Raw genomic sequence first — 22490 nt, 5'->3', positions numbered from 1 at the left:
ACCCAAGAGGCAAATCTCGCGCCTGTTTTAAGAGTTGCCCAGCACCTAGGGTGACAAATGAGAACTCTCCTTTGTGGCAGCACGAGACGCTCCCGAGGGCAGGGCACTGAGGAGCCTGGAATTTACTTCAGAAGAAAACCGAAACAGTCAGACATTCTAAATCCTCCAGGTCAACGTGGGACGCCTAAGGGTGGGAGAAACAACGCGCCACCCAGCGGGAAAGCACATTAAGATACAGATTGTTCTAAGCAGGGGAAGTGAACAACTCGAGGGCTCCCGGAAGCCCCTTCCTACTGAGGTGTAAACAATGAGGATCGCGGAGACAAGCCTAGCTGCCTAAAAAGGCTCAGGTCAGCATAGCTGTGTGGAGGAAGCAGAGATGAGCTGGGCTGCTCACCGCACTCTTGAGACTGGTTAAGTTGACCTGAAGAGGCTCAGACCACCCAAGCTGCCTGGAGGACTCTGCAGCCTGTCGGGCTGCCTGTAGCTGTGCTCCATGATCCCAGCTTTCAAGAGCTGTCACCAATGCTGAGCTTTTGGTGTTTGCGGCTTTCTTCAGTCGTTTCTGCTCCTGTAACCTCAACAAACCTCATTGGTTCACCAAGCTGGACTTTGGTAGTGTGCTGGATAGGTTTGTTTTTTTTTTTTTGTTTTTTTTTTTATGTAAGGAAAGTTTGAGGGGGGAGGAACACCCTGAAAGGAAAGAAACCAAGAAAATGAGAGAGAATGCGTGTATGTGCTGGATAGTTTTATGTCAACTTGATACAAACTAAGTCGTTTGCATAAAATCGGGCTGCAGGGGATTTCCTCGATTAGTGATAAATGGGGAGGGCACAGCCCACAACAGGTGGTGCCATCCGTGGGCTGGTGGTTAGGGTTCTCTAAGAAAGCAGGCTGAACCAAGCCATGGGAAGCAAGCCAGTAAGAGCTCCCTTCATGGACTGTGTCTCAACTCCTCCCTCCAGGTTCTCACCCTTGCTTGAGTTCCTGTTCTGACTTCTTTCGAGGATGAACAGCGAGGTGGCAGTGTAAGCCAAATAAACCCTTTCCTTCCCACCTTGCCTTATGGTCATGGTGCTTTGTCACAGTAACAGAAACCCTAAGACAATGGGGCATGGTGGTGCATGTGTGCCTTTAATCCCAGCTTGCAGGGAGAAGCAAGCAGATCACTGTGAGTTCGAAGTTAGCCTGCCTGGTCTACAAAAGCAAGTCCGCACGTCCAGGACAGCCAAGGCTACATAGAGAAACCCTGTCTCAAAAAAACAAACTAAGGAACCCTAAGACAGGCAGCATCTTTATGGTGGTCGGTCATCAGTTCCTTCTCTGGTATAGTTTATTCACATCTCTTCAGGAATAGGGCCCCATGACACTCCTGCAGCTGAGGAAGCACTCCCAAGAGTCCCTGGACCTTTAGAATCAGGAGCCAAGATCAGAGGTTCAGCCACTAGGGGAAGGCTACAATCCCAGCTTCCTTGAACAGGGCTATTCCCAGCAGGCATTACAGTCCAAGTCATTGCAAGGGCTGGAATCCTAGAGTCAAGAAATCTCTCTTCCCTCTGCCACACCAACCCTACTGCTAGGCGGGAACATGGAAAAAAACAGCAGTCATGTATTTCTTCTCTTGTGCCCCTGTGAGAAAAGTTTTTCCTCTTTCTCTGGATGCATCTCTGTCTGGATCCCTGGTTCTGCTAACAGGTGCCAACCACACCACACCTGGCTGTTGGCCATCCCCATCACTGGGGCCTTCTGGGATTAGACGACACACATGTATAGCACCCGTGCTGAGCTGGAGCAACACCCTGGGCTGATGGCATCTGGCCTGGGGACTCTGCACTCCAGCCAAACTAACTAGGCTAAGGGTTAGGGCCAGCACTTCCCACTCCTGTCTGCTGCTCAGCTCGTCTCCGTCACTTCCAGCCATCCGTCAAGAAGCTGCTTCTGTCCCAGTTCCCTTCCTGTCCTGTCCTGGAAGCTCACAGCCATAAAGGAAGACCTGGGCCTGGGAATTTGGAAGCCAACCATGTGGTAGGGTTCTCCCCGTAAGCTGAAGAGGAGCGTGGCTGCCTTGGGGCTGCAACTGATAAGAAGCCAGAAAAGATCCTCCCATCATCCTCTCTCAGCTGGGATGTGCTTCATAAGAGGAATTGCAAGAGTAACATAAGGAATGTGCCTTTTGCTTTAATGTCTATTAAATAAGTTGGTAGGAGAAACAGACCAAGTTGTGGGGGTTAGAATTCTGCAAAGAGCTCAGTCCCATCCCTCTGCACTCAGGCATGGTCTTGCCCAGGACAGGGAGAATTCTCCCAGAAACAGGGCTACAAAGCAGAGGATGGCTGATTCCTTGTGGGTCGGGCTTCCCGGAGCAGAGACATGCCAGACTCATTCTTGGGGGACTTCTTTCTACAGCCCACGCACTCTCTTCTCTGCCGTCTTTTCAGGAAAGGCCCTTGCCTTTCTGCTTCGGCTCTGGATGACTCTTCATACGACAGCTGGCCTAGGAGGCCAACTAGGTGGCTGCCATCCTTCAGTATGAACTCAGAGCAAGCCTTTGTTGGGAGAGGCACCTCCAGTGTAGACCTTAGGCTCCTCCTGTCTCACAGCTCTCTGTCTTGTCTCCTTATACAGTGGAAGAGGTTACAGAAGAACTCATACCAGAAGAACATGAAGCCCGTGGAGAAGGAAGCCTTCAGCAGGCTGGGAGTCAGGCCCTTGAAGAAGCCCTTGGGGCCTTCTTCTTGAAACACCTGGTTGATGAGATCCAGGAGGCCCTCGTATCTCCGCACCTGGCGAGAGGGGAAGGTGTAGGAAGCAGTGGTTAAAACAAGGATTCGCCTGGCACAACACAGCTCCCGGTAACTGCTCACTGGATAAATGAGAGCGTTCATGCTTTCTAGTACAGGCTTAAGTCAGGCTTAACTGATGAAGGGCCTGGGGTCAGCAGCTGGAGAGGGCTCCTTCCTGGTGGGAAGGACCCCAAGTGTGGTTCCGATGGATGCAGGGATAGCCCTGGGCCACCATGCAGTAGGTCTGAATTGGGCATCACTAGCTCTTCCCCAACCGGTGCCGGCCTCCAGTCTGTTCTCCTGCCTTCAGGTGATACCACAAACTGCTGTCAGTCTGTCCTGTGTTTCCAACACAGCCCTCCCTGTGTTGTGCTTCCCTGCAAAAGCTCCCAAGATGATGAAGGACACTGTCCAATGTCGAGTCCAAGCTCCAAGTCTGGTATTCAAGGCATTTCAACATTTGGCTCCCACTGGCCCTCCGTGAGTGCCTGTCCCTCCAACCAGACAGGAACACACCAGCTTCCATGAGGAGGAAGGCCTCTGCCCTGGGCCCTCGCCGTCTTTCCCAGTCTAAATTCAAAAGGTCTCTTCAGGACACATTGGGTAAATGGAAAAAGGTTACAAAACCTTGCATTGTGTAACCTTATTTTCTATTTTTTCTTTTTTTTCCAAGACAGGGACTCTGTGTAGCCGTGGCTGTCCTAGAACTTGCTCTGTAGACCAGGCTAGTCTCAAAATTACAGAGGTCTGCCTGCATCTGTCTCCCAAGTGCTGGGATTAAAAGTGTGTGCCACCACTGCCAGGCTAATCTTGTTTTTGTTAAAAATGTGCATGTGTTTATGAAAACAAATAAAGCTACACTTGAAGAGGAAGGACAGGGCTCACTGCTGCCATTTCCCCCACTATCCAATGAGTACAGGAATCCAATCTCTGCACAGGATGGCTTACCTGGCCAAAGGCAGCTCGGGCATGCTCGAACCCACACACCTGCAGGCGCTTCTTGAAGAGGTCCAAGGGATATGTGACGGTCTTGCTGATGACTCCAGATCCACAGCCACACAGCAGGTTTTTAAAGTTCCCTGAACCAAAGACACCATGTTGACGAGAAGGGTGAGAAAATGCAACTGAAGGTAGATGACATGACGAGACAGAGGACAAGGGAGAGGGGACAAGGGACTGCTCAGTGTTTTAGAGCACACACTGTGCTTCCAGAAAATCCAAGGTCTGTTCCCACCACTGACATCAGGCAGCTCACAATGCTTTAACTACAACTCCAGGGAACCTTTTGGGCTCCTTGGGTACTCCTTCACACACATGGCATACACACATGCAGACACATAAATAATAAATTAGGGCTGAAGAGATGGCTCAGCAGTTAAGAGACTGGCTGCTTGTCCAAAGGGCCTGGATTCCATTCCCAGCACCACATAGTGGCTCATAGCTGCCTGTAACTCCAGGTCCAGGGGAGCCAACAACCTTGTCTTACTTCCAAGGGCACCAGGCACACACATGGTGCATAGACAACATACATGCAAACAGACATCACCCACACACATAGTCCATCACAGAATGAAACCTCACAAGCATTCTCGCTTCTCAAAGGGGAACCTGACCACTGCTAGAGCCAGATGGAGCCTCTGCAACAAGAATGACAACAGGCAGATTAGCCATCTGGGTCCTCTGTGCAGTCATTCCCACCTGGAGGCACAGAGCCTGAGTCCCCAAATGAGAGTGGAAACATCATGTCCCTTGCCCCACCAAACAAGAACCACAAAAGAAAAAAAACAAAACAAAATGCAATTTACAAGTTGACCTGACAAAACAAAAACAAACAAACAAACAAACAAAGAAAACCAGGACCATTCACTAGAAAAACACTTACTTCCAGAAGTCCAGGGGAGAGTAAGTGAAAGCGCTCTCAGGAGGAAGCACCCTCTAAGCTGCAGGCCCTGCTTCTGCTAGCTCTACCAGAGCCGAGGGCAGACTGTAAGCCTTGGCCTAGGACAGGGAAACCATTGCCTTTACAGCAATGGCTGTGGCTTGTCTAGGCTTGGGAGCACCTCACCTGTCTGTTTTCCATCTTGAGGAATGACCCAGTCGTAGACACGTTTCAAGGAGCGGTAGAAGGAGAACTGCAGGCCCGCGTAGGGGAAGATGGCCATCATGGTGGGAGCCAAGCCTTTGTAGAAGACCAGGGGGCCCTCAGTCTTATACATGGTCCGTATGGCCTTTCGTAGGGTGCTATAGATCTGCACATGAACACACACAGTGTAAGTAAGCCGTGTGAGGTGGTTTCAGCCCAAAGGCATCTCTCATCTAAAACCTGGCTGCAAGGAGTGTAACTCTTCTCAGTCTAGGAAAACTGAGGATGAAAGTAAGGGATGGGGGTGGGGTCGGGGGTGGCTGCACTTGCTGTAGTCCTAGCACTTGACAGGTGCAGGCAGGATCAGGAGTTCAGAGTCAGCCTGGACTACATACTCTGTTCAAGGTCAACGTGAGCCAAACAGGACCCCATCCAAAACAAAACCTCAGAAGGGCGCTGGGGGTAGTGAAATACACCATAGTCCAAACACTTAGTTGATGGAAGCATGAGAATCAAGTGTCTGAGGCCAGGGACTGGAGAGATGGCTCAGTGGTTAGGAGAACTTGATGCTCTTCCAGAGGATCCAGGTTCGGTTCCCAGCACGACCACAAGGGCAACAACTGTCTTCAGTTCCAGGGTACAGAACACCCCCTTCTGGCCTCTGTGAATGCTGCATGAACACACGTGTAGGCAAAACACCCATACACATAACTACAAATCTTTAAAAAGAAAAATAGTTTGAGGCCAACTGGTGGCACACACCTTTAATCCTGGCACTAAAAAGGCAGAGGCAGGTGGATCTCTATGAGTTCAAGGCCATCCTGGTCTGCATAGCAACTTCCAGGCCATATAGCAAGGGCTATACAGCAAGACCTTGTCTCAGCTTGAACAACGTAGGGAACCCCTGGCTCCAAAGTGAACAAAAGGGTGTAGCTTCCTGACAACTTCTCTTCCAGAAATTTCCGTAGTTGCTATTTTCTCATGAGCATATAAACAGATATGCTCTGGGTCTAGAGGGCAGATAAGAGCACTTTCTGCTCTCGCAGAGGACCCCCACGGCAGCTCACCCATTCCAAAAGATCCTATCCGAGGTGTGTGGGCCCTGCACACACACAGTGCACAGACATAAAACACCCAAACACAAAAAATAAGTCTCTAAAAGTACGTGTCCAAGGATTCCCGGCAGCCGCCTTCGGACCACAAAGAAGCCACCTGAATTCTGCGGCCACTGTGCCAGGCCTCCAGGGAAAGCTGCTTGCAACAAAAACCCTGCCCGGCTCTCCCAAGGAAATCACAAACAATAACAACCACACCACAAAGAGGGGATGGTTCATTCCACAGTCCCTTCCCAGCAAGGTGGGGCGGAGGGTGAAGAGCATTCGAAAGTGCCCCGTGGGCTAGCATCAGGTTACCATGAGAGACTGCAGTGCATGCCAAGGGTTCTGGCCTTTTGAGAATTTGGTGACTGGGGCCTTTTGTGTGAGTGACTCTGTGCTTCTCAGCTCTGCTGGGGCTCAGGGCAGCTCAGCCCACACAATGCCCTCCTGCAGTTATTAGCAGAGGTAACACGCTAATCTCCGTCCTCAGTATGGTTGCTGCCTTTTCCTTCCGATGATCGTCCATCAAAGGCTGGGAAGTACAGGAGCGGCTGGGTTGTCATCAGCCATCTTCCCTCCATCCCAGGAGCCACCGCACTGCTGAGACTGACTCAGGGCGCAACCGTGACTCCACCACGGAGTCCAGACTCCAATCTTCCAATGAGTTATATCGTATCTAGCTATTTGAGTCTTCTGCCTAAATCCTTGTCTTCCAGGATATTCCTGGGAGAACTTTGCTCTTTGTAACCAAAATACCATCAGAATGTTTTCCAAACAGTCTCCATCCTAAGTAACACAAAGGCCAGGCAAAACCAGAACTGTTCTAAACAAAATGTCATCCCCCACCAATTCAGCCATAAGGATGGACAGACAAAAGAGACACACAAACACTGCTATTTCTTTTTTCTTTTTTTTCCTAAAGATTTGTTATTTATAATCAGCATTCTGCCTGCAGATACGCCTATAAACCAGAAGAGGGCGCCAGATCTCACTATGGATGGCTGTGAGCCACCATGTGGTTGCTTGGAATTGAACTCAGGACCTTTGGAAAAGCAACCACCGCTCTTAACCTCTAAGCCATCTCTCCAGCCCAATACTGTTATTTCTAAAAGAATTTTTACCATTTTTTTTAACTTTATGCGTATGGCTGTTGTGATGGCTAGTCTTATGTCTATTTGACACACAAACTAAAGTTATCTGAAAGGAGGGAAACTCAACTGAGAAAATCCCCCTGTAAGGCTTTTTGTTGTTGTTATCCAAAACAAGGTTTCTCCATGTAGCCTTGGCTATCCTTGACTCACTTTGTCGACCAGGCTGGCCTCAAACTCACAGAGATCCAGATCCACCTGCCTCTGCCTCTCTGAGTGCTGGGATTACAGGTGTGCAGAACTGTTGAAAGCCTCTAAGTCATTTTCTTAATGAGTGACTGACAGGGAAGCCACAGCCCATTGTGGGTGGGGCCATCCCTGGGCTGGTGGTCCTAGGCTCTATAAGAAAGCATGCTGAGGAAGTCAGGGGGGCAAGCCAGTAAGCAGTTCCCCTCCATGGCTTCTGCATCAGCTCCTGCCTCCAGGCTCCTGCCCTGTTTGAGTTCCTGTCCTGACTTCCCTCAGTGATGGACAGTGATAAGGAAGTGTGAGCCAATACACTTGCTTTTTGGTTGTGGTGTTTTACTGTAGCAACAGAAGCCCTAAGATGGGGTTTGACTGTAGGGTTTGTCTCACATGCAGTGTCTGCAGAGGACAGAGAGTGGCTTGAGATCCCCAGGGAAAGGAGCTACAAACGGTTGGGGTGCCTGTGGGTGCTGGGAATTGAACCTGGGCCCTCTAGAAAAGCAGCCAGTGCTTTAAGCCACTAAGCCATCTCTCCAGCCACTCTGCTTATTTCTTGTGTGTGGGCCTAGGCACACTTTGTTTACATGTGCTGGTCAGAGGATAAAGCGCAGGAGTTGGTTCTGTCCATAGATGAACCTCAGGTCTTCAGATTTGACAGGTGTCTTGGCAGCAAGGAGCCATCTTGCCAGATCCTGTTGTTTATTTTCGAGACACAGTCTCACCTATAATGCTGAGGTGTCCTCAAACTCCCGGACTCAATCAACCTTCCCATTTTAGCCTCTTCACACCCGGCCTCCAGCAACATGTGTGAGCCTGGTGATATCTTTTATCCTTTTTATGGTGGTGTTTTGGGGTTGCTTTTGTGTATGGGTGTGTGTTTCTTTTTGAGATAGGGTCTCACTGTGTGGCCCATGCTGCCCTTGAACTCTTTATGAATCATCCTGTCTCCACCTTCCAAGTACTAGACTTGGGCCTCAAGCCTGGCTATTAGTGACAGTCTACTTTTTTCTTTTTTCTTTTTTTTTAAAGCAGGATTTATTTATTTTTTCTCTTGCTTTAAGTAAAAAAGTTTTATGTCTGTCTGAAGGCACGTATATATACCATGTGCCTGCCTGGCGCCTACAAAGGCCAGAAGAGATCCCCTAGAACTGGAGTTAAAAATGGTTGTGAGCTGCCATGTGGGTGCTGGGAACCAAACCTGGGTCCTGTGCAAGATGTTCTTAAATACTGAGCCATCTCCCCAGCACCTAACAATGTTATCCTTAAACTCGCCAGGAAGCAGAGGTCGGGAGGTCTGAGTCAGGATTTAAGATTATTATTATCACCAGATCTACAATCACCTAGGAGACATGGCTCTGGGCATGGCCGTGGGGCATGAGCATCAGGTTGGCTGGGGTGGGAAGCCCCATACCTTTCATGGCTTGGGTCTGGACTGCTTAAACGGAGAAAAGCAGCTGAGTATAGCAACCATCATCTCTGCTGCCTGATGACAAACACAATGTCACCAGCTCCTCATGCTCCTGTCTCCACTGCACTGGACGTACCCTTGCCCTGTGAGCCAAAATATGCCCGTTCTCCCTTAGGCTGCTTCTGTCAGGGTACAGCAAGAGGAAAAGACACTAAGACACAAGCCTCACTGCTTTCAGCAAGTTCTTCCTGGAGACTGACTCACCTATGCCATCTCCTTCAACCCCTTCTTTGAGATACGCTCAGGATATTGCGGCCAAAGTTCCTGGGGCCCAAGTCCCCAGATGCCTGCCTCCCTTCAGCCCACTGCTGGATACTCATTTCTTCCGTTTTGCCCCTGTGGGCTCTGTCTCCCCAGCAAGGCTAAGAGCTACTGGAGAAATGGACACCAAACACCTTGCAGAGTACAGACTACTTGCAAGCCTTACAAACTGGCAGCTGCGCTGAGAATGGAAGGTACCCCAGCTTTGCTTCCTGAAGAGATGAGAGCCCCCACTCCTGGGCTCCCGCCTCCCGCAGGCTCCCCTTGTCTGATGCTGATGGCTCACCTTGGGCTCGCCCTGAGCTGCGAGGCGGGTGCGCAGGACGTCCACAGGATGCACAGTGAGGGTGGCTGTCCCAGCAGACAGGCCGCCACATATGAAGTGCGCTGAGAATTGGTGGGATTCATACCAGTTGGCTTTGTGAAACAGTTCAGTCAGTTCTTCAAATGCCAAAAACTGCAAAAGTAAGCAGAAAGACATTGAGGACAAGCTGAGAAAAGGGTCTCCTCCAACGAGAGACACATTAGTCTGTGTACTTAGATGCTTTATCTTTACTGACTAGAAAGAATAACCCAGATGTCATTTCTTCTTTTTCTTTTTTTAAGATTTTATTTATTATTTATACATCATTCTGCCTGCATGAGTGCCTGCACACCAGAAGAGGACACCAGATCTCACTATAGATGGTTATAAGCCACCATGTGGTTGCTGGGATTGAACTCAGGACCTTTGGAAGAGCAGCCAGTGTTCTTAACCTCTGAGCCATCTATCCACCCACACTCCCCTCTTTTTTGTTGTTGTTTTGTTTTGTTTGTTTGTTTTTTGGAGAAGGGTTTCACTTGGCTGTCCTAGACTCTCTTCGTAGACCAGGCTAGCCTTGAAATTACAGCAATCCACCTGCCTCTGCCGCCGAGTGCTAGGATTAAAGGCGTGCGCCACTGCTTCAGATGCCATTTCTTATTCACTTGAGTCAAGCCAAGTGTCCAGGGTTACGAAAGGGGGCTGCAAAGATGGCTCAGCGGTTAAGTGCAGAATTCCGTTCCTAGTCCCCACATCTGGAAGCTCACCACGGCCTGGAGCTCCAGCTCCAGAGGCTCCGACGCCTCTGTGGTGCCAGCACTCACGTGCACATACCTCACCCCACTCACACACACGATTCAAAAATCTTTAAAAGGGAAAGCAAGGAAGGATATGGAGCAGGCTGAGGTGTAGCTCAGGGGGAGGTCACTTGACAGCACAAGGCCCTGGCTCCCTCTGCTCTGTCTCTGAATGGAGGATGGGTTGGTGTGGCTTGTTGGTTTGCCTGTCTAACCACGTCAGTGAGCTCAGGACTAGGGAGAGCCGGGCCGTGGTGGTGCACAGCTTAAATCCCAGCACTTGGGAGGTGGAAGCAGGTAGATCTCTCTGAGTTCAAGACTAGCCTGGTCTACAAATCGAGTTCCAGGGCATCCAGGGCTATACGGAGAAACCCTGTCTTGGGAAAAAAAGAAAAAAGAAAGAATGAAGAAGACACAGCTCTGGCCTACATGTATACACATGCATACAGACACAAATACAGATGGACACGTGTACACACAAACACATACCACAGAGAGAGAAGAGAAAAAAGAAGAACGTCCATAGAGAATTGTTTTGTTGTCTTATTTTTAGTGTTAGTACTTTCTGAGTTAGTGCCTCACTGTGGAGGCCTGGCTGGCCTGGAACTTGCTATCTAGACCAGGACGGCTTTGAATTTATGGCGTTCCTTCTATCTCAGTCCCTAAGTGATGTGTCATCATGCCAGGCTTGGAAGACGCGGGAAACTCCATTTATTCACCTACTTTTCTGCAACCTAGAAGAGCTAGTCATTATCTGATTTGCGGCAGGCAACTCCACACCACACAGAGCGTCACATCTATCTGTTGACGGTACCTTCCCTCACACCCACAGCCTTTCCCCATCACCTCCCCTCAGCTAGGCTTCCTGCCATATTTCCTCCAAAGGTGCAACTCTCGCTGTGTGTCATAGAGGAACATGGGACACACACAGACGACACAGATGAGCCAACCTGGTAGGCTTTGGACCTGAACAACTGAACAAAGCATGTGAGAGGGTCAGAGGAGCAGGGACTACTCTAAAGCTGGCTTCGTGAGGAAGACCCTGCGCTGCCACTTTCTCTTGTAATCTATCATCCGTCCGTCCGTCCGTCCGTCCGTCCATCCATCTGTCCGTCCATTCATCCATCCATCCGTCCGTCCATCCGTCCGTCCATCCATCCGTCCGTCCGTCCGTCCATCCATCCATTCATCCATCTGTCCATCCAGCCGTCTGTCCGTCCATCCGTCCATCACTTTTGCTTTGTGGGATCGCAGCCAGGCCTTCTCATGCACAGGCTTGCTAAGGTGGTGCTCCACGCTCTCCCACTGCACTGGCTGCCCGTCCGCCACTTTCCCATGAGTGACTCTGGCTGACTAACTGCATAAGCGTTCTCAGTCACAGCCTTCTCTTCTGTAGAATCAGAAAGACAGCAGGATCCACTTTCAGGACGACTGTGAGGGGCCCGGCCCACTGTTTGCATTCTACAGGGACGAGACGTCATTGTCACTCCTGCCAAGCCTCACCGTGTACACAACACACACTCAGTTAAGACAAGGAGGGCTCTCAGTGGGAAACCTGTGTGTGGCTCCTCCCTCCACCATGGACATGAGGTCCTGGGAGCTGCCCTGCAAGCCTTGAGCGCCTGGTGTAAAGCCCTCGTGTACCAGTGAGGGACAAGTGAGGTCCCTGTGCAGGTGTCAGCACGTAAAGGTGCTTGCAGCCAAGTCTGACCAATGGAATTCGAACCCCTGGACCCCAGCCAGGCACGGTGCCAAATGTCTTTAATCCCAGACTTGGGAGGCAGAGGCAGGTGGATCTCTGTGAGTGCTAGACTCGCCTGATCTACACAGAGAGTTCCAGGATAGACAGGGCTACATAGAGAGAACAAACATGTCTCCAAAATCCAAAATAAAGACAAAACAAAAACAGTGAACCCCAGGACCCACATAATAGGAGAAAACTGACACCTTCAAATTGTCCTCTGACCTTGACACCTTGGAAGAAACTGTGTAGCAAACATGCCTCCCCCTTCTCCCCTGAAGAAATAAACAAAACATAATTTGAAATTAAAAAAAAAAAAAAAAAAAAAAGAGGCCATTACTCAGTATTGTTTGGGACAGGGTCAGAGAAAGAGAACAGGTTGTGGGGAGGGAAGGCCTCAGGTGTAGCTAACTGATGGTGTCCTCACATGTCAGAGCAAGTCTCCCATGAAGGCAAGTGGGCAGAGTGGGGACTGCCACCAAAAGCAAGATCCTTCCTTGCCTCCCCAGTTCTCTGACCAGCCTCCCTGCTACCTACTTGGACAGCTCCATAGGATATAGACAGAATCTGCGCCGGAACGTGTCCTTTCCAGAACGCGGCTGGGCCCTCCTCCTGCAGAATCTGCCTGGCTGCCTGGATGATCCCGTGGTATTTGGCGTTGGGTTCCCTTGGACTCAGGCGTTCAATCTGAAGCTGGGGATTAAAGTATAAAAGGTGGGGGGGAGGCAAGTGACAAGGGGAAAATTGAAGGGAATAAAACACTTCACCTTGACAAAATTCCAAGTTGTAGGAACTGCCTTTGCAGGAAGAACTAAACCTGTCCTCCAGCCTATTACAAAAATTGAGGGAAAAGGGTACCTGGAAACGGATCTTGATGACGTCCAAAGGGCTGATCAGGGCACGGGTGACAAATCCAGACACGGATCCTGACACTGCCACCTCCAGCTTGGAGTTATTCCTGACATCTGCTTTGGCATCATAGCCGACCATCCCTGCTTCTGGTCCATTCAATATCCATGAGTATCAAGCTAAGCATAAAAGCCACAGAGTAAAGACAAGCCCCTCAGGGCCTCTTCTCAAGAACTGCCTCCTTGCAGCAGCCCTTCCCACCTGCCTGTAGAAGGCACTGGTTCCCGTAGCTTTGTTCCTGTGGGATACTGTTTCTTGTCCTCCCATGATTACAAAGGAAGCCTGGAGAGCCGGGCAGTGGTGGCGCATGCCTTTAGTCCCAGCACTTGGGGGGCAGAGACATTCAGATCTCTGCATTTGAAGCCAGTCTGGTCTACAAAGCGAGTTTCAGAATGATCAGGACTACACAGAGAAACCCTGTCTCAAAAACAGACATCCAACCAAAGACTATTCATGGAGATAAGCTAGAACCTCTGCACAGATGTAGCACATGAGAGTTCAGTGTCCAAGTGGGTTACATAGTAATGGGAAGGGGGACTGCCTCTGACATAATCTGATTGGCCTGCTCTTTGATCACCTCCCCCTGAGGGAAGAACAGCCTTACCAGGCCACAGAAGATGACAATGCAGCCACTCCTGATGTGATCTGATAGACTAAGATCAGAAGGAAGGAGAGGAGGACCTCCCCTATCAGTGGACTTGGGGAAGGGCATGTGTGAAGAAGGGGGAGGGAAGGTGGGACTGGGAGGGGAGGAGGGAGGGGCTTATTCACTTATTCACAAAGTGAATAAAGTGTAATTAATAAAAAATAAAGAAAAAACAAACAAACAAACAGACAGACAAACAAAGAATGAAAGCCTGTAGAAATATGGCCTTGATTTCAACTTTTACCTTTCACATCCAGAGACAGAAAAGATCAAGGTCATTCATAAACCAGGCTGGTGGCTCAGCAGTTAAAAGCACTTGCTCCTTAATCATGGACACCGGAATTCAGCCTCCAGTGCTCACATCACATGCTCCACAGATGCTGTAACTCCAGCTCCAAAAATCCACTGCCCTCTTCTGAGAGTTCCTGCACACATGTGCACATACTCCTGCCCCCCCTCCCCAATTAAAAATAAAATCAGGGCTGGGTAGATGGCCTAGAGATTAAGAACGCTTGTTATTCTTGCAGAGGTCCAGGTTTGATTCCCAGCACTCACATGGCAGCTCACAATTACGTATGTATGCGTGTGTGTGTATGTATGGACTATTCAGTGTGTGTGTGTGTGTGTGTGTGTGTGTGTGTGTGTGTGTATTCCTGGTCTCAACAAGCTACCACTATCCAAAGTTACTGCCCAGTGCCCTCTTCACCTTTCCTTCCATTGTAATCCTACCTAGCACATGAGACAGAGGCAGGAGGATCACTGCAAATTCACGGTTATCCTGGTTTGCATAGCAAACAGTAACAGCTGATGTAGCAAGAACACAAAAACAAACCCTCCTGTGATGGTCTGAACGAACACGGCACCCATAGGCTCATAGGGAGTGGCGCTGTTGGGAGGGGTGGTTTTGGAGAAAGTGTGTCACGGGGTGGGGGTAGGCTGTGAGGTTTCAGAAGCTCAAGAAAGGCCCAGTGCCTCTCGCTCTCTTCCTGCTGCCCGCTGATCGGGATGTAGAACTCTCAGCTTTTTCTCCAGCACCATGTCTGCCTGCACACCGCCATGCTTACTGCCATACGGATAATGGACTGAACCGCTAAACTTGTACACCAGCCCCAATTAAATGTTTTCCTTTGTAAGAGCTGCAGTGAGGCCCTGCAGTGGTGCTGCACACCTTTAATCCCAGCACTCAGGAGGCAGGGGCAGGCAGGTCTCTGTGAGTTCAAGGCCAGCCTAATTTATACAGTGAGTAGAGGACAGTCCAGGACAGGGCTACATAGAAAAACCCTGTCTCTAAAAATGAAAGAAAACCAAGCCTTTAGAAAGGCTTGCATTCACCCACAGCTTGAGCAAGCAGTCACTAATATCCGTCCACTCCTCCATTCTGACTCTTGTCTTCCTGGAACCTTTCTAGAAGACTGGGAGAATCAGGTTAATCAAGGGCAGAGGACTAAGTCACTGAACCTTCTCAGGGTGACAAGGCCTGCTCAGTCTTGAGCAGTGCCAAGTGTCCAGTTTCAGGTCTAGGAGGGAAAGAAGAGAAAGCAGAGTGGCAGGTGTCCTGGCTGGGTGTCCACAGCAGCTGAGAAGAGAGCTGGAAGTCTGCCTGGAAGCCCAGCCTGTAGCTGCACCATTCAAACCAAGCAGAGGGTGGGAGACGCTGTTGTCTGGATTTCTAGCAATGAGCAGTTCTGCATTACTGGGTACAGGCCAAGAAGCCTAGGGTCTAACTGCTAGGGGGACTGATGTGGAAAGGACCACAGTGAGGCCCAGCCTGGACTATTCAGTGTGACTCTGTCTTAACATAAAGAAACAAAGCAAAGCTGTGGATCCTGCCTGCAATCCTAGCACATGGGAGGCAAAAGCTAAGAGGATCAGGAGCCAGCCTTGGCTACATAAGACTGAATCTCAAAATAAAAAAAAAAAACCCAGACAGAAAGCACAGTCCTAGCTAAGGGTACACAGATCCCTGGGTTCCACTCCCTAGCACCACGGAAGGGCACGTGTGTTCACAGGATAGCTCGGGGTGGGGTCCCTGCCTTGCGTATACAAAGCCCTGAGTTTACAATCCCCCACAAAAAATAAGTGCCTGGACTTCGTGGGTGAGAGCACCCACTGCCAATCCTGAAGACCTGAGCGAGTTCAGTCCCTAAGATCCACATGGTGGAAGAACCAATTCTAGAGAGCTGTGTCTGACCTCTACTTACCCATGTGGTGTGTGTGTGACTGTATGTACATACACACACAAAATGACAAGTAAATAAACTGGAAATAAAATAAAACCTGTGTCCAAGTTCTGCCTCTCTCATAAACCATAAACCACAGGGCTTTTAAAATACAACTCCAGGTCCAGAGTGATGGCTCAGTGGTGAACAGCATTAGCTGCTGCTGCTTTTACTGAGAATCTAGGTTTGATTCCCAGTGCCCACAGGAAGGCTCATAGCAGACTTGACTCCAGTCTCTGGGGATCTGAAACTTTCTGGCCTCCTCCTGCCCGAGGCATGCATATGTGGAAACATGCAGGCAAAACGCTCACCCACAGAAAAATAAAAGTAAAAAGTAAAGTATTTTAAAGGAAATAAAATAGCAACTCAGCTTTCAAGTGTAGAAAGTGGGAGACAATGTCTGACCTGCCTGGCCCAAACTGATAATCAGGTTAAGTGACACATTTTGAAAACCAGTAAGCTTTGAAAACTTTTGTTTTCCAGAACACAACAAAAACACAAACATTTTAAAACTCAGGGCTGGGAAAGTATAAAATTTTGGGTTCAGTCCCCAAAACAAACAAACAAAAAGTTTATCTGAACTAGATGTAAGTCATTTGCTGCAACTAGTTAATGTATCATTACATGTTTTTAAGTCCATGATTTTATTTGTTACTTAAAATTTTGAGGGTTTTTTTTTTTTTTCAAGTTTTTTGGGTTTTTTTGCTTTGTTTTTTAAAACAAAATCCCCACAAGAAGCACAAACCTGCATATTGGTGAAGCCTGTAATCCCAACACTTGGGAGGTTAGAGGCAGGAGGACCCAGAGTTCAAGGTCATTCTTAATAACATAGCAAGTTCGAGTCTAGCCTGGGTTACACGAGACCCTATCTCAAACCAACAACAAAAATATGAAGGAGAAAATTAACCTTCTGCTTATTAACAATCTTTGTGCACCTGTAACCTTGATATCTGAACAGGTTTTTAAAAAAATGATTGCATAGCATAATGCAGGACTGAGACGGACGGCTGCTGACCTGCGTGGCAGTGCATGGTGTGCAAGCGAGCTTCTTCACCCTGCTCCTTTTCTACAGCAGACTCCACGGTCTGGACAGGTGTCCTTCGGTGAGTAACCGAGAGCCCACGTGTTCTGCTGAGCTCTGTAGATGGCTGCCTGTGGGTACCCTGTCCAGGAGTACCGGGAGGGAGGGGTGGTCTCCGTGAGTCCGGGGCGGTGGACGTCCCCATGTGCCAATGTGGTGGTGGTGGCGGGAGGGATTCGCCTTCCGTGTCCCTGAAGATGCTCCTGGGGTCAGGTGTGCCACATGAGCATCCGTCCCCGCCCCGCGTGGATACCTGCCCTTCTGTGTTCCGACACACGGAGTTGGGGGTACGGGTTTCCGCGCGTACCAGGAGGAGAGCAAAGCCAGAGGTCACTCACCTGACACGGCAGGGTCGGCCGGGCTCTCAAGCTCAGTTCTCCCTCTCAGTGTAGCCCAACAGCAAAACTTAACAGCACTTGCCAGTAACTGATGGGCTCCTGGACCAATCACCGCTCAGTTTCTGGTCGCCGCTGGACGAATCGTTGTACCCCGGAGGAGGGTCCAGCAGTGTCACCACCGAGGTATCCCTGGGTAATGTAGTCTTTTGCTACCAAACCCCTCCGCTCCCCGGGATGCAGCGAAGAGCCTCCTGGGAGGTGTAGTCCTGCAGCGAGTGCGCGCGCGTGTTCGCGGTGTCGGAAAAACGCGGACGGCAAAACCGGCTTTTACGACCTTCTAGGCTTCCTCTCTCAGTGGCGGGATCATCTGAAGTCCGCGGAGGGTGTGTGATGTTAATGCTCGCTGAACTTGACCGACCGTTTTCAGATCAGTGTAGTTCTCCGAGTCCGTGTAATCTCAATTTGGGAAAGATGGCGGGAAGCCTGTCGTTATTAGCCTGGAGGACCGCGGTCGGGGCGATGTCAGGATGAGAACATTCAGTGGGCACCTGAAGGACGATCAGAAAGTCATCCCCTGCTTTAGAGTTCAAGGCCAGTCTGAGCTACCTGAGACCCTGTGCCCTAAAACAAACAGAAAGTTTATCTGAACTAGATCTAAGTCGTTTGCTGCAACTAGTTAATGTATCATTACATGTTTTTAAGTCCATGATTTTATTTGTTACTTACAATTTTGAGGGTTTTTTTCCAAGTTTTTTTGTGGGTTTTTTTTTTTGCTTTGTTTTTTAAATTTTTATATACCTTTATTTTACATGCATTGATATTCTGCCTGCATGTCTATGTGAATAGAATGTCAGATCTTGGAGTTACAGACAGTTGTGAGCTGTCGTGTGGGTGCTGGGATTTGAACCCAGGTCCTCTGGAAGAGTAGTCAGTGCCCTGAACCGCAGAGCCATCTCTCCAGCCCCTTGTTTTGTTTTGTTGCTGTTGTTTTGGTTTTTTAAATTCCACCTCTAGAGACAGCTGGCTGGGCAGTAATGAGTAATTGCCTAACTCTTTCTTTTAAACCTCTTATATAAGTTGCAAATAATTGTCTTCCCAGTCCCTGGATAGCTTTTCTGGTTGTGTCCTTCAAATAGGAAGAAAAATGGCAGGATTGTTTGTTTGTTTGTTTGTTTAATTGTGTGTGTGTGTGTGTGTGTACACAAGGGGGAGCCAGAGGACAGCTTGCAGGAGTCAGTTCTGTCCCTCCACTATGTCCTAGGAATTGAATTTAGTTGTCAATCTTGGTAGCAAACATCTTTATCCACAGTCATCTCCAGAGCCAGCCTTCAGGTAGCAGAAACTTGATTTTTTTTTTTTTTTTTTTTACATAGATTCTTATGTAGCCTCAAACTTTAAAAAAAAAAAAAAAAAGATTTATTAATTTATTATGTATACAGTGTTCTGTCTGCATGTGTGCCTGCAGGCCAGAAGAGGGCACCAGACCCCAGATGGCTAACTCAGAAATAGGAAGTTCAGGGCCCCAGTCTGGCTCATGTCACTAACCCTGTGCTAAAGCCTTTCCTGCCTGCTGTGCTTTCTAGGGCCTGCTCTGCAGTGTCCTGTGCCTATGTCTTCCATCCAGTTTCAGTTAGATGTGTGTTGTGTGCTGTGCACAGAGGTGCCGGTTCAGGTGTGTCCCGCTGTGTGCCTGGGAGGACCAGAGAAAGATGTTTGGCGTTTTCCTCCACCTGACTGCCTTGAAACAGGGTCTCCCAGTGTACCCCAAACCTGCTGTTGTTTGGCTCTGCCAGCTGGCCAGTGAGCTTCCAGAACCACCCATCTCTGTCCTGTCCAGCACTGAGGTCATGGCCAGGCACATTCTTACCTGGGTGTGTGTAAGTGCTCCTACCTGCTGAGCCATCTTCTTAGCGCCAATGTGAGTTGATTTTTGTGTCTGTGAGACACGAGCTGAATTTCTGCCCCAACCCCTGGTTTACATGTTAACTGTTTCCCCATGTGGAGTACTGCTTCTGCTGAAGAGGCTGTTTTTCTCTGTGTGTTTCCTTTCCTACTTCTGTTGAGACACTCGTTTGCATGTATGTACAGTTTGACTCCGCTTTCTTCTCCCCGTACACGTTGATTACCACTGTGCACACACTCGGGAGCCCCCCGCCCCATCACCTGAACAGGTACCAGCTTTCTGGGGCTTGTACAGCAGTCCTAACCTTTGCATATTTGCAGTCTGGTCATTCGGGTTCAATATATTTAGTAAATCCAGTCATGTGAAAAGATAAGTCAGAAAAATAGCAGTTCCCGTCAGCTTGGGGAAGTGAAGCCTGTGTGACCTCATCACCACCCCCTAAATAGACCTATTAAGAGTTCTTCTGGACTTCCCCCGCCTTCTTGGAGGGAATAAATGTCTCCTTGGTCTTGAACAAATAGGGGTGGCGTCCCACAGCTGAGCTGCTTTGGGGGGGAGGGGAACTGGCCTCCAGCAACCTGCCATCAGGGAGAGGTCAGTAAGAGCTTGGTGGAAGGGGACTTGCTATGGGTCATTAGCTTCAGTTTCTCCATCTGGATAAAGAAGGTAGGCTTCACGGCGCCCCATGCGTGCTGCTCTGTGGATCCGTGAGTCTACAAACAAACAAACAAATCTGGCCTAAGCTGATACAGAATCACTTGGAAGCCTTTTTTAAACTTAAATTTTGTTTTGTTTTTCAAGAGAGGGTTTCTCTGTGTAGCCTTGGCTGTCCTAGACTCGCTTTGTAGACCAGGCTGGCCACAAACTCACTGTGATCCACCTGCCTGGGCCTCCCTGAGTGCTGGGATTAAAGGCATGCACCACCACTCCCAGCTTTAATTTTAATTTTTTTTTTTTTTTTTGAGACAGAGTTTCTCTGTGTAGCCTTGGCTGTTTTCAAACTCAGAGATCTGCCCATCTCTGCTTCTGCCTCCCAGTTGCTGGGATTAAAGGCACGTGTCACCACCGCTCAGCTAAGTATTGTTTTATTTGTGGTTAAGTGTATTTGGGGGTGGGAGGTGGGGAAGATATGTGCACATGTGTGCAGTTCCCATAGCGTCCAGAAGAGGGCACTAGATGTCGTGGAGTGGTAATTACAGGCCATTGTGAATTAGCATTGTAGGTGCCAGGAATTGAATGTGGGTCCCCTGCAAGAACAGTAGAAGATTTTTTTTTCTAGTATTTTTATTTTATGTGCATTGGTGTTTTGCCCATGTGCATGTCTGTGTGAGAATGTCAGATCCCCAGGAACTGTGAGCTGCCATGTGGATGCTGGGACTTGAACCTGCCCTTCTGGAAAAGCCAGTGCTGCTAACTGCTGAGCCATTTCTCCAGCCTCATAGAACAAGCCCATAACTGCACAGCCAGCTCTCCGGGCCCTGACTTTGTGTTTGTTTGGGGACAGGTTCTCGCTCTAGCCTAAATATCTGTTGGTCAGTTTTGACTGGCACTTACATGCCTTTTCAGACGCTGGGATATAGCAGGTGCCTTTGGAGCTTTCTTTCACTTAGCGAGGTGCTCCTGAGCCCTTTCATAGCCTCTCAGGAATGACGAGCCCTGCCTGATTAGCTGGGGCGAGGCTCAGGAGCTGACCATCCTGGGCCGGGTCTCCAGCACCAAGGCAAACAAACAAACAAACAAAAATCTGGAGTGGCGCCCCACTCAGTTCATGCAGCCGTCCATCTGTCAGGGTGTCTTGGTTGTTTCCAGGTTTCAGTACTTGCGAAGAGGATTTCTGGGCTGAAGAGACAGCTCAGTGGGTAAAGGCATTTCTATCAAGCCTGAAGACCCGAGTTCAGTTCCCGGAACCCACAGGTGAAAGGAGAGAGCAGCTTCTGCGAGTCATCCTCTGACTGCACTCATGCACCCCGGCGCGAACACAAACAAATGCAACATTTTCAACCGTGAATAAGCCTCCATGTTCAGGTGTCCGTGTGTTGTGTACCCTCATTTTTGTTTTGTTTCAGACCTTGGCACTTTTACCAAGAAACCATGAGGAAACCAACACTGCCGGGGTTGCAGAGGAAGTTCTCATGGGCACCAGGGCCAGCAGCAGCACTACTTCTTACGGTTCCTTATTTGTTGTTTTCAGATCCACTCAGCACACGGCTCAAAACACAGGCAGTGTGGGAAGAAAGAAAGGGCTTCACTGTCCGGTACCGGTCCAGAGCAGGCCAGTCAGGGGACGGGGATTGGGCCCTGGGGATGCCAGCCAGTGGGGAGGGTTCCCAGGATTCTGCTTTTTGGCATCCAGCTCTCAGCCAGCTCTGCCTGTGGTAACAGCACCTGTCCCATCACCATTTCTGAGTCCCTGTGGTGCTTTCTCCCGGTACAGAGGAAGTGGAAGTGAGTCCTGTCCCCTACACAGCGCAGGGAGCTTTTTTGGGCCCCAGATCAGCTGCAGACCATGTCATCTGTCTCCCCATATCTCAACACCTGCTCTGGAGTGAGCCAAGTCTTAGAAGCAGGGTTTGTTAGCTACTGCCCGTATGTCCAGGTAGTTACAGGGGGGTGGAGGGCGGGGAGCATTGCAGGAGTCTTGGGATGTATTCCTTGGGGACAAAGAGGAGCAGAAACAGTCCTGGAGAAGAGGGTCTGCCTAGCATGCACAAGACCTTGCGTTTAAGCCTGAGCTCTCACAGACCACGCAGGCCCGTCATCTTAGCACTTGGGAGGCAGTAGAGGCAGGAGGATCAGAAGTTTGAGGTCATTTTCAGCTACATAACAAATAAATTCAAGCACAGCCTGAGGTACATGGGACTGAGAAAGAAAGGGCAGGTGAAGGGGTGAGGTGGCTCAGCTGGCAAGGGTGCTTGCTGTCCAGGCCTGAGGCCTGATGCACTGACCTCCACACATGGTCCGTGGTGTGTAGGCCCATACTTCACACACAGGTGCACGCACACACGTACACACACGTACACACACACACACACACAGAGGAGTGCAGCCCATGGCCTGAAAGCTCCTGAAATCTTGGTAGATCAGGAAATCATGTTCTCCCTAAAACAAGGGAGTTTCTGCAAGCAACTATCTTTCTCCCTCGGCCCCTCCATCAGCCTCTCAAATCAGTCCCTCCCCCATTTCCTGTTAGATGGGTCAACTGATGTCTTCTTGGGTGCCCAGCTGTGTATGCACATCTGGAGAGCACCCCTTGGTTACCTTTTCCCACCAACACACTGAGCCTCCCTGGCAGGGTCTATCAAGGAATCTCCAGAAGGGCTGGTGAATTGGCAGTGCAACTTTCTTCACTGGGAGCTCCAGGGGGAAGGGTCAGGCTCAGCCTACTTGGATTTGAAAAAGCCTTGTCTATTTAGTTTTTGAGCTAGGGCCTTATTCTGTAGCCCTATCTGCCTCTGAATATCTTGTTAATACCCTTGCCTCTGCCTCTCAAAGGCCACACATCACCACACCCATGCAGAAATGTAAAGAA

General features: G+C 49.5%; 1 protein-coding gene and 1 long non-coding RNA gene across 4 annotated transcripts; one reads left to right on the top strand and one right to left on the bottom strand.

Moving 5' to 3' along the window:
• Positions 1–502: 502 nt before the first annotated feature.
• Positions 503–1061, top strand: LOC132655095 (uncharacterized). The gene is made up of 2 exons (XR_009592729.1): positions 503–631; positions 966–1061. It is a non-coding gene; the product is annotated as an uncharacterized LOC132655095 (long non-coding RNA).
• Positions 1062–2158: 1097 nt separating this feature from the next.
• Slc25a19 (solute carrier family 25 member 19) lies at positions 2159–17278 on the bottom strand. Of its 3 annotated transcripts, XM_021635609.2 has the most exons (8): positions 17059–17158; positions 16655–16802; positions 12724–12893; positions 12403–12558; positions 9313–9483; positions 4849–5032; positions 3732–3862; positions 2159–2783 (listed from the first exon to the last, which is right to left on the bottom strand). In XM_021635609.2, exons 3-8 carry the CDS (start codon positions 12853–12855, stop codon positions 2595–2597), a joined length of 963 nt encoding a protein of 320 aa, XP_021491284.1. In that variant the 5' UTR covers positions 12856–12893; positions 16655–16802; positions 17059–17158; the 3' UTR covers positions 2159–2594. The 3 variants fall into 3 exon arrangements, with proteins under 3 accessions (XP_021491284.1, XP_021491301.1, XP_060242390.1); XM_021635626.1 differs by lacking the exon at positions 16655–16802 and having other exon boundaries at positions 17059–17278; XM_060386407.1 differs by lacking the exons at positions 12403–12558; positions 12724–12893; positions 17059–17158 and having other exon boundaries at positions 16655–17047.
• Between the last annotated feature and the right edge of the window lie 5212 nt (positions 17279–22490).

This window comes from Meriones unguiculatus, chromosome 7, assembly GCF_030254825.1.
Source record: "Meriones unguiculatus strain TT.TT164.6M chromosome 7, Bangor_MerUng_6.1, whole genome shotgun sequence".
Classification (NCBI taxonomy): Eukaryota; Metazoa; Chordata; class Mammalia; order Rodentia; family Muridae; genus Meriones; species Meriones unguiculatus.
Note: the sequence above shows the minus strand (reverse complement) of the source record. Positions and strands in the feature narration are given on the sequence as shown.

Excerpts from the sequence above, each read along its gene's own strand:
- Slc25a19 (XM_021635626.1), bottom strand. The coding sequence starts at position 12,855 with ATGGTCGGCTATGATGCCAAAGCAGATGTCAGGAATAACTCCAAGCTG. Across the intron at positions 9,484-12,402 it reads TATCCTATGGAGCTGTCCAA|TTTTTGGCATTTGAAGAACT; the intron begins GTAGGTAGCAGG and ends TTACTTTTGCAG. Across the intron at positions 5,033-9,312 it reads CAGCTCAGGGCGAGCCCAAG|ATCTATAGCACCCTACGAAA; the intron begins GTGAGCCATCAG and ends GTTCATGTGCAG.